At 44.4% G+C, this 14,822-nt stretch overlaps 1 protein-coding gene and 1 long non-coding RNA gene across 2 annotated transcripts; one reads left to right on the forward strand and one right to left on the reverse strand.

Moving 5' to 3' along the window:
* Positions 1–6,712: 6,712 nt before the first annotated feature.
* On the forward strand, positions 6,713–7,609 carry LOC132807251 (gastrula zinc finger protein XlCGF8.2DB-like). The gene has a single exon (XM_060821520.1). The coding sequence runs from the start codon at positions 6,713–6,715 to the stop codon at positions 7,607–7,609; it is 897 nt and encodes a 298-aa protein (XP_060677503.1).
* A 4,161-nt stretch (positions 7,610–11,770) lies between these two features.
* Positions 11,771–14,358, reverse strand: LOC132807248 (uncharacterized). Its single transcript, XR_009641938.1, has 3 exons — positions 14,232–14,358; positions 12,468–12,551; positions 11,771–11,992 (listed from the first exon to the last, which is right to left on the reverse strand). It is a non-coding gene; the product is annotated as an uncharacterized LOC132807248 (long non-coding RNA).
* Between the last annotated feature and the right edge of the window lie 464 nt (positions 14,359–14,822).

Genomic DNA, 14,822 nt, shown 5'->3' on the forward strand with positions numbered 1-14,822 from the left:
AGTGTTGTTGTGAAGAGTGGACTTTCAGAGCAGCTTTCAAAGATGTTTTGCCTTTACTGGAAGCAGAAGAAGTTACAATGAAATATTTAATTGGTGAGACAGCAACTGAGTACATGAGTACTTCTAGGATTTTGGTGGAATGTGGGAATTCATTGCACTGTGGGGGTGAAGAGCTTTAAGGCTGACCAGCAGTAAGGACAGTGTGCTGATTGGGGTGCCCAGTGAAGGGCTAGGTGGAATTTTGAGTTAAACTGCTCATTTCTGTCAGCCTTCGATGTTTTGTTTCCAATGCTGTCCATCAGGAGCGGTGAATGAGTAACTGGTATTGTTAGAAGCCTTACGGTTTTCAGTACTGCAGGAATGGCATTGTTACATCAGCATTGTAAAGGTTACAGGCAGCAGCGGGAGGCGTGGGCTGTGTTCACTAGAAATGATTAAGCGTATGTTTAGATAACATACATACAAGAGGGCGGGGGGGACTTGTCTTTTGATTTGCAGAAGGTGGGAGATTCTGGGAGCTGTGATCTGAGGCAAACACAACTGCGGTAAATCATAGAAGTCCTACAGTGTGGAAGCAGGCCAATCAGCCCATCAAGTCCATTCTGACCCCTCCAGAGAGCATCCTGCTCCTGCCCCCACCCATCAGGGAATCAAGGGTAGTCGGGATAATGCAAGTAAGAAGAGCTGAGATGATGGATAGATCAGCCACGATTTTAATAAATGGTGAAGCAGCTCAACAGGCCAAATGGCCTACTCCTGCTTCTATTTTGACAAAACTATAACCCTGCCTTTCCCATTGGCTAAGCCACCTAACCTGTACATCCCTGGGCACTATGGGCAATTTAGTAAGGCCAATCCAAATCAAGGTAGATAAGCAATGTAGTGATGTGGAAAATGGACATCAGAGAACAATAGAAAGGAACAAGGAGAATAAATGTACCAGCAATTAAAACTGGATTCAAAACATTACAAACAATAAAACTAAAAGGTCAGTATCTGACTGTGTGCTTGTTATGAAGGGGTAGAGGTACTATACCTTGAAGAGAGTTAACAAATCGAGCAGAACAAAATGTTCTAAACAAGATGGGAATGTAATATTTGGTCAACACAAATAGAGCAACTGGGTTGCCATGAGGCACAAACAAATTTAAATTTGGCCAATCAGTTTAAATTTTGCCCCAAAATACCAAAGTCCAATCAAGTTTGAATTAAGTATTTTGATAATATTAACACCAATAAAATGATCCGATGTTTGGACTATAAAACCGGGCATTTTTGTGAGTTTTAAAATTCTCTGTTGGATGTAAAGAGTAAAGTTGTTAAATTTTCACTTTAAATATTTACCTTTGGGATAGTTCTTTGCCTCTCGAACGTTAACATATTACTGCATGGGGTGAATTATCTCTATACTGCTGGTTTAATTTAGCAGAGGGGGTTACCCGTGTCGAAATAGCGCTGCAACGTAACAAAAATGAATGAATTGACTACTCACATTGAAGAGAATAATTATGATCTGAGACTCCTTACAGAGACATAGCTTCAGGGTGACAAGGAGTGGATCCTAAATATTGAGGGGAGATGTGGCATTCAAGTCGAATGGGAAGCTAGGTAAAGGTAGAGTGGTGACACTGCTAATCAAAGCACTGACCACAGGGCAGTCTGGTGTCAGCTCAGATTTCAGGTCCTAGTTTCTTTGTCCTTGGTTGATCTTCCTGTTCCCACACAGTTGTTGTCTGTTCTCAGCTGTGCTTCATTTCTGCTGAAGCTTTAACCTCCTTTGACACCTTCTGGAACAATAAATCATTCAGTCAAAGTCCAACCTACAATCTCCCAGCCTGTAGATCATCCACACACAGAATATCATCATACCAGAAAATATAACAGAAAAGGCGAAAAATTAGAATTAAATAGGTGCTTGTGTCTGTTCATTGGCAAGTAAACTAGAAATAGGGGTCTGCCAGGATTCTTATAGTGCCCTAATTGAAGAATTCTCTCTCCCTTACATCTAAGTATTTGTACCTAGCTGTGATTTATAACAATATTTACATCAACAGAAATAAAGCATCTGTTGTGCAATACAGTATGGAACGAGACTTTTTCTCTCTCTCATGTGCGCGACACACACACACACACACACACACACAGGTCTATGGGGTGAATTTGTATTTGCAGATACATTGTGCATTTTGCTCAAAAAATGCACAATCTGCAGGCAGACAATACATAGAATATTTTATAAATTCCACTTTGGAAATAGAATCAGTCTGACTCAAAAACTGGGATACAGACAGACTCTGGCCTCACACCTTTAATGCATTGCCTGAGTTGAGTTGTCATCTTTTCTAATAAAACCTTAAGTTATCTCGAGTAGGTGTCTTATCAGAAGTTCTGGGATTTACATATTAATGACACCAGCAACTCATTCTAAAGGATGAAAGACTTTACAATCCAGGGTGCTTCAATGTATAATTTCAGTGGCATGACTCTGTAGTGTTTTGCTGTAAACTCAGTGTCTTATGATCTTATACTCCACAACCACCTGATGAAGGAGCAGCGCTCCAAAAGCTAGTGCTTCCAAATAAACCTGTTGGACTGGTGTCATGTGATTTTTATCTTTGCCCAGGTTAGGGTGAATTGGCCCTGCTAAATTACCCACAGTGTTCAGGGTTTTGCAGGTGTGGGAGAATTGTTAGAAGCGATTTGATTCCATCTTCTCGTGACTGTCTGTGTGAATTTTGGTATGTTCTCCCCCTTCTGTCTGCGCGGGTTACCTCTGGGTGCTCCGGTTTCCTCCCACAGTCCAAACATCTGCAGTTTCAGATGGATTGGATTCTTATGGTACCTAACTTGAGGAATTCTCTCTCCCTTACATCTAACTATTAGTACCCAACTCTGATTTATAACAACATTTACAGAAATAAAGCATTTGTTATCAAAATAGACAGAGACAAACAGCATAGACATCGACATTTGCTTTCTCTCATGCACGCACACATGCATACAAGTGTATAGGGTGAATTTGTATTTGCAGAATTATATTTAGAGATACATAGAACATTACAGCACAGTGCAGACCCTTTGGCCTTCAATATTGCATCGACCTGTGGGACCAATCTGAAGCTCATCTAACCGACACTATTCCATTCTCGTTCATATGCCTATCCAATGACCATTTAAATGCCCTTAAAGTTGGCGAGTCTACTACTATTGCAGGCAGTACGTTCCACACCTCTACTACTCTGAGTAAAGAAACTACCTCTGATCATCTGTCCTATATCTATCACCCCTCAATTTAAAGTTATATCCCCTCGTGCTAGCCATTGCCACCCAAGGAAAAAGGCATTCACTGTCCAGCCTATCTAACTCTCTGATTATCTTCTGAGTCACTTAAGTCATCTTTCAACCTGCTCCCTAAAGAAAACAGCCGCACGCTTCTCAGCCTTTCCTCCTAAGACCTTCCCTCCATACCAGGTAACATCCTAGTAAATCTCCTCTGAACCTTTTCCAAAGCTTCCACATCCTTTCTATAATGCGGTGACCAGAACTGCACGCAATACTCCAAATCTGGCCGCACCAGAGTTTTGTACAGCTGCAGCATGATCTCATGGTTCTGAAACTCAATCCCTCTACCAACAAAAGCTAACACACCGTATGCCTTCTTAACAGCCCTATCAACCTGGGTAACTTTCAAGGATCTACGTACTTGGAAACAGAAATCTCTCTGCTCATCTACACTACGAAGAATCTTACCATTAGCCCAGTACTCTGCATTCCTGTTGCTCTTTCCAAAGTGAATCACCTCTCACTTTTTTGCATTGCACTCCATTTTCCACCTCTCAGCCCAGCTCTGCAGCTTATCTATGTCCCTCTGTAACTGGCAACATCGTTAGTCAGTATTCACAACTCTACCGACTTTAGTATCATCCGCGAATTTACGAACCCACCTTCTATGCCCTCATCCAGGTCATTTATAAAGTGACGAAGAGCAGTGAACCCAAAACAGATCCTTGTGGTACCTCACTAGTAACTGAACTCCAGGATGAATATTTCCCATCAACCACCACCCTCTGTCTTCTTTCAGCTAGCCAATTTCTGATCCAAAAACTTGATTTTGTTCAAAAAATGCGCAATCTGCTGGCAGTCAATGCAGGCAGTGAATGCATATAATATTTTGTAAATTTCACTTTGGAAACAGAACCTGTCAGATTCAAAATTGGGATACAGACTGACTGTGACCTCATACCTTTAATGCATTGTCTGAGCTGAGATGTCACCTTTTGTTACAAACCTTAAGTTATCTCGAGAAGGTGATTTGTAAGAAGTTCTGAGATTTACATATTAATGATCCCTACAACCCATTCTGAAAGATTAAAGACTGATGGTTTGCCACGTCTGTATGTTGAGTTTCTCTCTGGTGTTGGTGTCAATGCCTTGACCCCGGGTCTGGTCGTTTCTAAAGACGCTGTATTGCAGGTTTATCCTGAATTTATACAGTTTTTCTTTGCTTCCCAAAATCAGATCTGCTCACACTGAGCAGTATCCCAATGTTGTGAAAGATGTTAACTTTCAGGTAGAGTTATTCAAAAGAGATGTTTTTACTTTTTTGGCCCTGTAAGATCCTGAATTAGCACCTTTCAGGAGAATTAGAGTGGAGTGAGAATGGATGGGGGGTTGGGGAGAGGGTGGGATGGTGCTTTCAAATTTGTAGAATAACAAAAGAAAAGATTGTTCTGCAGAAAAAGAATTGCTTGTTGTGAATTTCTACCCTGGACTGATGTGAAAGTGGAGATTTGAGACCGCCCAGGGAATCCCTTGTGGACTCAGACCTGTAAAGCCTCTCTCTTGGTTCGTCCTGGAAATCGTACTGTTTGGAAGTCTGAAATAAAAACCTGTTATGGACAGTTTAGTATAATTTTAGTTATCCCCTTTATTCACTAATAGCATCACTGTGACAACATAACATTGATACCTATAAGCTAAACTAACTAGGTTCTAATAATCTAGGAGAGTAGGTTACCAGCTGTCCAGATGCCCAGCAGGCGACTCCAATGTATTGATACAAAGTGGCTTCCTTTCTACAAAAGTTTGAAAAAGGAATTGCATGTTCTTAATTAGACAGATAACAGTGAAAGACAATAATTCATAAGGAAGAAAAGCTCATTGACAGATCTGTGAAGCTTGACTAATCACTCCTACAGGCCCGAAGCCATTCGCTAGGTGGGAAAAACAGCTGAGTTAGGCACCTGCTCGCGAGATGAAGTCCTCTCATAAAGAGGTCTCAGTCTCAGCTAATTGGAGAGTTCACAAGATAACCTCGCACAGCTCACATGTCAGATACAGTTGTTTTATAAAACGGCTTCTTAGTAAGGAGGGCAAATGTTCAGTCATAAAATGGTTTCCCGACACATTGTGCAAGAATCTCTTCAATATTCAACCTAGAATAAATTTCTAAGCTCGGAGCAGACTCCTGCTTTTTAAGCCCTAAATCATTCTGTCCCTGAGGCTGAGATGTTACCGTGAGGTTTCATTTCAACTGATTCATTCGTCTTCGAATGAAACATGCCTTCTTTTCAAGTTTGTGATTGAAATTCAAGTAAGACATAAGATCTGATTAGTTAGAATTGATAGTGAGGCAGTCTGTAAGGTCTGTAAAAACAGCAAGTAAGTTAAAGCTTTATCAATACTTCCTTTTAGAGAGTTTGCATTTCATAACCAGAATTGGCTACTCAAAAGCATCAAAAATTCTCAAAATGCAATTAAATTCAATCCATAGCAGCTAAGCACTAAGAGTTAATTTTCTACTGGATTCAACAGCCTCAGCACAAAACTGGTGTCCTTTTGAACTCTCAGGTCAGGGTTTTGTAACAGCAAAGATTTATTTTCTCTGTGACTGCCCTGCTTGCAAGGGGTATAAGAATCCATTATAACTGACAGCAACTGACCGTTAATTACAAAGCTTTTGATAGTACCAAGTTTCGTTTCAGGGTCAGAATCAAACACTCTCATTAATTTCACAAGGGGACGGCTGTGAATGTTATCACTTGGTGTCCTGTTCATACAGATTCACCAATGCTAAGGCAAACATTCTTAATTGTCTTACAGCATCCTGTTATCACTTGGTAAGCCCAGGTGTCCCTGTCTTTTGCATTCTTTAAGATTCCCCCTTTTCTGAGCCTTGCTGTCTGTCTATTTTCTAGTGCAATAAATGTGTTCTATAATTCAGCATTACATTTAGTCTAAATGTTTAAAGACAAGTTTTAAGGCTATAGACCGTCTCAGTGACAATGATGACTTTTGTAATCTCTTTTTACAGAGTATTTGATCTGAAAACTGAAGTTTAAAAATCAACAGATGAAGGGCTTACGCCCAAAACACCGACTCTCCTGCTCCTCAGATGCTGCCTGACCTGCTGTGCTTTTCCACACTTTTCAACTCGGACTCCCAAGTGTCTGCTGTCCTCAATTTCACGTCAATGTCTGACAGTCGTTCAGTCCATTGGGCCTGTAACGAGTTTTGACTAAGATTCTGTGAGAAGGAGCAAAGTTTTTTGGTCCCTGTTTCAGTCCGTTTTCAGCATCAGTGGGATGGAATGAGAGATCCTACTGTTACAGCGCACTGAGTGTGGAACCTAAAACAGTTATCCAGCCTGGAAAGAGGAATTCACGGTGGGGAGGGACTGTACACGTGTTTGTGTACCGCTGAAGCTTCAGCCATGGAGAAACCTTGGAAGTGTGGAGACTGTGGGAAAGGCTTCCATGTCCCGTCTGTCCTGGATGCTCATCGGCGCAGTCACACTGGGGTCAGGCCATTCTCCTGCCCTGAGTGTGGGAAGGGATTCAGCAGTTCCTCCACCCTGCTGAGGCACCGACGGGTCCACACAGGGGAGAGGCCCTTCAGCTGCTCCGAGTGCGGGAAGGCCTTCAGCAATTCCTCTGACCTACTGAAGCACCAGCGTGTCCACACCGGGGAGAGACCATTCGCCTGCCCAGAGTGTGGGAAGGGGTTCAGCAGTTCCTCCGCCTTGCTGACCCACCAGAGGGTCCACACAGGGGAGAAGCCCTTCAGCTGCCCCAAGTGTGGGAAGGCCTTCACCCAGGCCTTTTCCCTGCTGAGGCACCAGAGTGTCCACACAGGGGAGAGGCCATTCACTTGCCCAGAGTGCGGGAAGGGGTTCAGCGATTCCTCTGCCCTGCTGACCCACCGGCGGGTCCACACTGGGGAGAGGCCTTTCAGCTGCCCTGAGTGTGGGAAGGCCTTCACCCATGCCTCCAACCTGCTGACCCACCGGTGGGTCCACACCAGGGAGAGGCCCTTCAGTTGCCCCGAGTGTGGTAAGGCCTTCAGCAATTTCTCCCACGTGGTGATCCACCGGCGGGTCCACTCCGGGGAGAGGCCATTCACTTGTCCTGAGTGCGCAAAGGCCTTCAGCAATTCCTCTGACTTACTGAAGCACCAGCGGGTTCACACCGGCGAGCGGCCCTTCAGCTGCCCTGTGTGTGGGAAGGCCTTCACCCAGTCCTGCAACTTGCAGAGGCACCAGCGGGGGCACCAGTGCTCCCAACAATCGGATTCTGCCGGTGAGGCTGCTGTGGGTCACCCCCAGGACTGAACCTCCTGCCCAGTCTGATAGTGGGAGAGTTGGTGGGCTTGTTTTGTTTTCTGCTGGACTGCACCCACTCCCACAGTGGCTCAGTGGTGAGTAGCATTGCCTCCCAGTGCCAGGGACCTGGCTTTGATTCCACTATCTGTGTGGAGTTTGCACATTCTCCTCCTGTGCCTGCGTGGGTTTTCTCTGGGTGTTCCGGTTTCCTCCGGGTGTTCCGGTTTCCTCCCACAGTCCAAAGGTGTGCAGGTAGGGTGGATTGGCGATGCTAAATTTTCCCAGTGTTCAGGGATGTGTAGGTGTGGTGTATTAGTCAGGGGAAATGTCAAGTAATAGGGTAGGGAAATGGGTTTGGGTGGGTTACTCTTCAGAGGGTCAGTTTGAACTTGTTGGGCTGAAGGGCCTGTGTCCACACTGTAGGGATTCTGTGATTCCACGAACTTTGATCCATTGGGCGCTGCTGCTCGTTGAGCCCGGGACTGCACGTTCCCACTGAAACAATCTGCACAAACCTAAGCCTGCAAGGCCATTGGAGCAGAAGTTAGGCCATTCAGCCCATCGAGTCTGCTCTGCCGTTCGTTAGAGACAAAAATAAACTGCAGATGCTGGAATCCAGAGTAGGCAAGCAGGAGGCTGGGAGAACACAGCAAGCCAGGCAGCAGCAGCAGTGAAGTCAGTGTTTCAGGTATTAACCCAAATCATTGACTTCTCTACCAGAAATGATTTACGAGGATGTTGCCGAGAGGTTGAATAGACTGGGGCTGTTTTCCCTGGAGTGTCAGAGGTTGAGGGGTGACCTTATATGGGCTTATAAAATCATGAGGGGTATGGATAGGGTAAATAATCTCCCTGGAGGTTGCACAGTCCAGAACCAGAGGGTTTATGGTGAGAGGGGAAAGATTTAAATGGGATCTAAAGGGCAACCTTTTCATACAGAGGGTGATGCATGTATGGAATGAGCTGCCAGAAGTGGTGGAGGCTGGTACAATGGCAGCTTTTAATTGGCATCTGGATGGGGACATGAATAGGAATGGTTGAGAGGGATATAGGCCAAGTGCTGGAAACTGACCCTTTGGTCCAACTCATTCATGCTGACCAGATATCCGAAATTAATCGCGTCCCGTTTGCCAGCACTTGGCTTGTACCCCTCTAAACCCTTCCTGTTCATACACCCATCCAGGTGCCTATTGATGAGATTCCCTACAGCGTGGAAACAGGCCCTTCGGCCCAACAAGTTCTCACCGACCCTCCGAAGAGTAACCCACCCTAACACTACAGGCAACTTAACATGGCCAATTTCTCCGAACCTGCACATCTTTGGACTGTCGGAGGAAACCCGTGCAGACATGGGGAGAATGTGCAAACTCCACACACAGTTGCCAGAGGCTGGAATCGAACGTGGGAACCCTAGTGCTGTGAGGCAGCAGTGCTAACCACTGAGCCACCATGCCGCCCAAGGGTTTTGCATATTGCCACTGTCCCAGCATCCACTACTTCTTTTGGCAGCTCACTACATCCATACACCACCCTCTGCATGAAAACACAAGCAAAAGAAAACAGAATTTAGAATAGCATCCATTTATAAACCCGACCGTCACAACCTCCCCGCAACTTAAAAAGGAGCTGTTCAGATTTCCTGAAGCATTCTCATAAACACACCCCCACGGCAAAAAAGAACGGTCAGTTCAAACACAGGTTCTTACAGGAGAGACATTAGTGAGAGAGCTGAAAATGTGTTGCTGGAAAAGCGCAGCAGGTCAGGCAGCATCCAAGGAACAGGAGATTCGACGTTTCGGGCATAAGCCCTTCTTCAGGAATTGTAAGTGAGAAACAGTCAGCCAGAAACATTTGTTGAATCAGGGAACCTTTCTTCCCCCAGTAGCTTCAGACAGACTGCTCGCTAAAACTCAAACCAAATCAGGGTTAACAAAAAGGAGACCCGTCCTTTCATTGTCCAAGCGTTTTATAAAAAAATGTTTCAAACCCTTTTCCCCGATTGTTGCCTCCCCCGCCCCCCCGCACCGCCGCCACCCTGGCTATCACCTGATTGCCTGCAGAATTTAACTGAGTTTCCATCGACAGTGCTCATCTCTGGAAGTGTCAAGGGGTTTGATGCAATTTTGTTCTTCCAATACTGCTGCTGCATCGTTCTGGAGCGAGAACATAGAACAATACAGCACAGTTCAGACCCTTCAGCCCTCGCTGTTGTACCAGCCTTTTATCCAACTTGAAGATGAGAAGAGCCTGCACACCCCTCAATTTACTGCCGTCCATGTGCTTGTTCAGCAGTCGCTTAAATGTCCTTAAATGTATCTGACTCTCATTCCAACCCTGGAAGTGCATTCCATGCACTCATCATTCTGAGTAAAAAACCTACCTCTGACATCTCCCCTAAACCTTCTTCCAATTACCTTAAAATTATGCCCTGTCATGACAGACATTTCTGACCTGGGGAAAAAGTCTCTAGCTATTCATTCTATCTATGCCTCTCAACATCTTGTATACCTCTATAAAGTCACCTCTCATCCTTCTTTGTTCCAATGAGAAAGGCCCTAGCTCCCTCAACCTAAGACATACCCTCCACTCCAGGCAGCATCGAGGTAAATCTCCTCTGTACCCTCTCTCAGCTTACACATCTTCCTGTTGTGGTTCTGTTCGCCGAGCTGGGAATTTGTGTTGCAGACGTTTCGTCCCCTGTCTAGGTGACATCCTCAGTGCTTGGGAGCCTCCTGTGAAGCGCTTCTGTGATATTTCCTCTGGAAATTTTCCCTACACATCTTCCCTAAAATTAGGTGACTAAAAGTGAACACAATATTCCAAGTGTGATCTAACCAGTACTCCATACAGCTGCAACATAACCTTGCAGCTCTTAAGCTCAATCTCCCTGCTAATGAAAGCCAACATACTGTACACCTCTGTAACAACCTTATCAACCTGGGTGGCAACTTTGAGCGATCTATGGACTTGGACTCCAAGATCCCTCTGTTCCACCACACTGTCAAGAATCCTGCCTTTAACCCCATAGGTTGAACAAACAAAGGAGTTTGGTGAAATGAGAATCATTAGATAAATGCTATTGAGCGAACTGATAGTGCTATGGGCTGGCAAATCTCTGGGTACAGGTGGACTTCATCATAGAATTTTAAAAGGTGGCTAATGAGTTCATATTTGCATTAATGTTAATCTTCCAAGATTTATTAGATCAGGCAAATTTTCCTCAGACTGGAGAGTAACATATTTAATACTTCTGTTCTAGAAGGGAAAGATACATCATGGAAAATGAATCCCTTGAGTCAATGGCAATTAAACGTTTGTTTTTGAATCAATTAAGGAGATTATAACCACCATGTCAAAAAACTCGTGGTAATTGAAAAGAATCAACATGCTAATATGAAAACAAAATGCTGTTTCACCAATTTATTCATAGAATTCCGAGAGTGCGGAAAGAGACCATTTGGCCGATCAAGTCCTGCACCAACCCTCAAGTGCATCCCACCCAGATCCAGACTGCCACCCTACTCCAGTAACCCTGCATTTAGCATGGCTAACTCACCTAGCTTGTACATCCAAGGACATTACACAATCCAGCATGGCTAATCCACCCAACCTACACATCTTTGGACTGTGGAGCCCCCAGTGGAAACTCACAAAGACATAGACACAACATACAAACTCCAAACAGATAGTCGACTCAAGGCTGAAATCAAACAGGTGTCTCTGGCCGTGAGAGGGAGCCACTGTGCTACCATGCCGTCCTAAAGGAATTCTTTGGAAGAGTATGTAAATTGAAGCCTGTGGATATACTGAACTTGAATATCCTAAAGGTGTTTGACATGTTTTCACGAAAAGCAAATTGCACAGAGGAGCTCATGGTGTAAAGTATATTATAGAACATCAACTGACTGGCAGAAAACAGGATATGCAAGAATGGTTCTTTTGTCAAATTGGTTGTATATTTGAAAGTATGGTGGGGTTCCAACAGGCATCTCTGCTGGCTCCTCAACTTTTTACAATTATATAGATGACTTACAGGAGGGGATCAAAGGTATGTGGTTACATTTGCAGGAAACACAAAAATAGATTGAGAAGTACATTGTGGGGATGACATATCAAGGATGCAGATTGTTAGATTGGTTAAATAAATAAGCAAAACTCTTGCAAGTGGTGTACAATATGGTAAAATGCAATTTATTACCTATTTGGAGAACAACCGCATAATTCTGAGATGCAGAGGGATCCAGGGGCCTTGCAAATAAGTCACAAGTTAGAATGCAAGCGCAGCAAGTGATTAGAAAGGCCAATGACATAAATGTAAGGAGATTATGCCTCAGTTACAGAGCATTGGTGGGACTACATCTTGAACACGGTGCTCAGTTTTGATATCCTTACCTAAGGAAGAATGAAAATGCATAAAAGGCAATTCACAGAAGGTAAACTGGATTGACACCCACAATGAACAGACTGTCTTATGGGAAATCATTAGTCAGGCAGGTCTGACTTTCAACCAGAGTTTGGAATAGCAAGGGGTGATTTGATTGAAGTTTCTATGAGCCTGAATGGTCTTCAAAAGATGGATGTTGAAGGATGTTTACTTACTGTTGTGAACGAACAATTAGATCACCCATTTATAGAGTCACAGAGATGTACAACATAGAAACAGATCCTTCGGTCCAACCCGGCCATGCTGACCTAATAACCCAACCCAATCTAGTCCCACCTGCCAGCACTCGGCCCATATCCCTCCAAACCCTTCCTATTCATATACCCATCCAAATGCTGGGAGATTGAACATTACCAAGAATGACTATTGCAGTGGTCAGAGCTTGAACAGTTCATTTACAGAACAAGTCTAAACGGTCTTTACCCTGTAAAGGTGTTGTGTGCCAGTTTGATACCAGTTGTGCTGTGGGCAACCCTGGTAAGCCTTGCCCTATCCAAATAGGTCACACTGCAAAAGAGAAAATAGGGAAATGTTATCTTTCGGTTACAATTTGTTTCTTCAAAGACACAACAGAATATTTGGCAGGGATGAAGTGGTCTGTTATGTGCTGACTTCAGCAAAAGACTTTTTGACCCCTAATGGCACCAATGTCTTCCCAATTATGGAATGGGTGGAACTGTTCTGGGACAATAACCGCATCTCTTACCGAAAGACCCATCTATTGAACAGCCTCAAGGAAGTCACAAAGATAGGCATGCCTCTTATTTGCAAGGTCCCTCCCTTACCTACACTAAACTTGGTTATTATTTTGAATAAAGTAAGTACTCCTCGTGCTGTAACTGTAGGAACATAGTCCTCCCTGAGTTTTGCACAGAATGGAAGAATCCAAAAGCTCTACAAAACAGGAATAGCACACTTTGGAATATGCAGCTCTCAGTGACCTTTTTTTGTAGAAGGATTTTCAGGAGTTATTAGCCATCAAAACCGTAATTATATCATTTGTGGTCTCACCCTTTTGGGTAATGAGACAACTGCTGCTTTATTGAGATCAGGATTTAAAATTTGAATTTAGGCTGTTGTTAGGAGCAACAGGTGTATGTAGGTTTTTATTAACCACAAAATGGCATTTCAATTTTAAATAATATTTTAAAATAATATAACAAAATGGCTTCAGGTTATGATTTGACATTGAACTTGAATTGTTGCTTTGCTGAGTTGGTTGGATTTAGAAATAAAAGAGAACAATGGAGTTTGCATAATGTGAATCATAAGTAATTTGGTATTCGAACTATTCTTGAACTAGCAAACATGGGATGATTTTGCACGTAAAACAATCTGTTTCCCAGGAAATATCATTGGACTAACCTGCTGTCAATCATGTCACCTTATCACATTTTATTGGTCTTTTCTTGTCATTAAGGCTGTGCTGTCTCAAAAATAATGAGTAATTTTCAAATGTAATTGTGTAATTTTGCCACGGAACATAAAGTTTTTAACCTGTGTTGCTGGACAAATCTGTGCTAGGCTGCCTTATTTCATTCAGCTCCCAGTGATTCTTTTGACCGATCTCGGGGGTCCAGACCTTCACCCTAACCTGCAGAACCCCGAACACTATGGATACACTTACCTCGGCCAGTCCACTCTAACCTGCACATCTCTGGACACTGCGGGTAAATTAGCATGGTCAACATACACTAACCAGACCATGGGCATTAATCAGTAATTTAGCATGGCTGAGCCCCCCTAACCTGCACATCACTACACTGTGTGGGGAATGAAGCTCGGCCAAGGCCGGGGCTGCCACGAGGTTGGAATTCTCTCCCGGAAATGACAGTTGATGGTGCCCTCACCAAGATGGCCGCCCGCGCTCCCCGCCCCAAGACAACATGGGCCTTACCCTCACAAAGATGGCGGCTGGTTGCCAGGCAACCCGAGAGTCCCTTCCCCGGTGAAGTAAACACTGGGCCTGTGGGGCTTTTATTCGCGGCCTGCGGCCTCCCCCTAGGAGTTTATAAACTCCCCAGTCTCCCTCCTCCCGCGGTTCCCAATCCTACCCTGTCTCACTGTCTCCTCTCCCCGGGGGCAGGAGCCAGGTCTTGGCGCTCGGACCTGGCGACCTCCCCGGGATGTTTCTGAAACCTGGTCCTGTTCTGAAGAAGGATCCCCGGACCCGAAACACGTCCTCACATTTCTCTCAACACGAGCTGCCGGACCTGCTCAGCTTTTCCAGCGGTTTCTGTTCTTGTTCCTTCAGCCGCCGGCGCCATTCCTCTCCCACACTCAGTCACACTGTCTTCGTCCGGCCGCGGGACCTACACTGCACATGCGCCAGCAAACAAGGGGCGGGGTCCATGTGTGACGTCATCGCGGGCTGAGGGGGCGTGGTTAGGGTGACCACCAAACAATCGGAGACAATGGGGGCGGGGCGATCATTTTGCCGGCCCCCAGCCGCCAGAAAGGTGTCATTTAAAAAAGTTTCAAAGTAGTTTTTTTTAACTTTTCCGCCAGTTGTGAAATGTTATTCTAGACCTCTGGAAGGGTCAAACATTAGGAAATTTTCAAACATAAACAAAGGGATTCTAAAAAATATAAATAAAAATAGGTAAGTTAACTTACAAAAGAAACCTCGCACTAAATATCAAAAAGGACAGCAAAAGCTTCTGTTGGTATGTTAATGGGAACAGAGTCGCTGAGCTAAGTGTGGTACCTTGGAAGATGAAAACTGTTAGTTCATTGGGGACACTGAAGTGGCAGAGATGATCTCAGTTTTTACGTTGG

This window comes from Hemiscyllium ocellatum (genome assembly GCF_020745735.1).
Source record: "Hemiscyllium ocellatum isolate sHemOce1 chromosome 27 unlocalized genomic scaffold, sHemOce1.pat.X.cur. SUPER_27_unloc_11, whole genome shotgun sequence".
Taxonomy (NCBI): Eukaryota; Metazoa; Chordata; class Chondrichthyes; order Orectolobiformes; family Hemiscylliidae; genus Hemiscyllium; species Hemiscyllium ocellatum.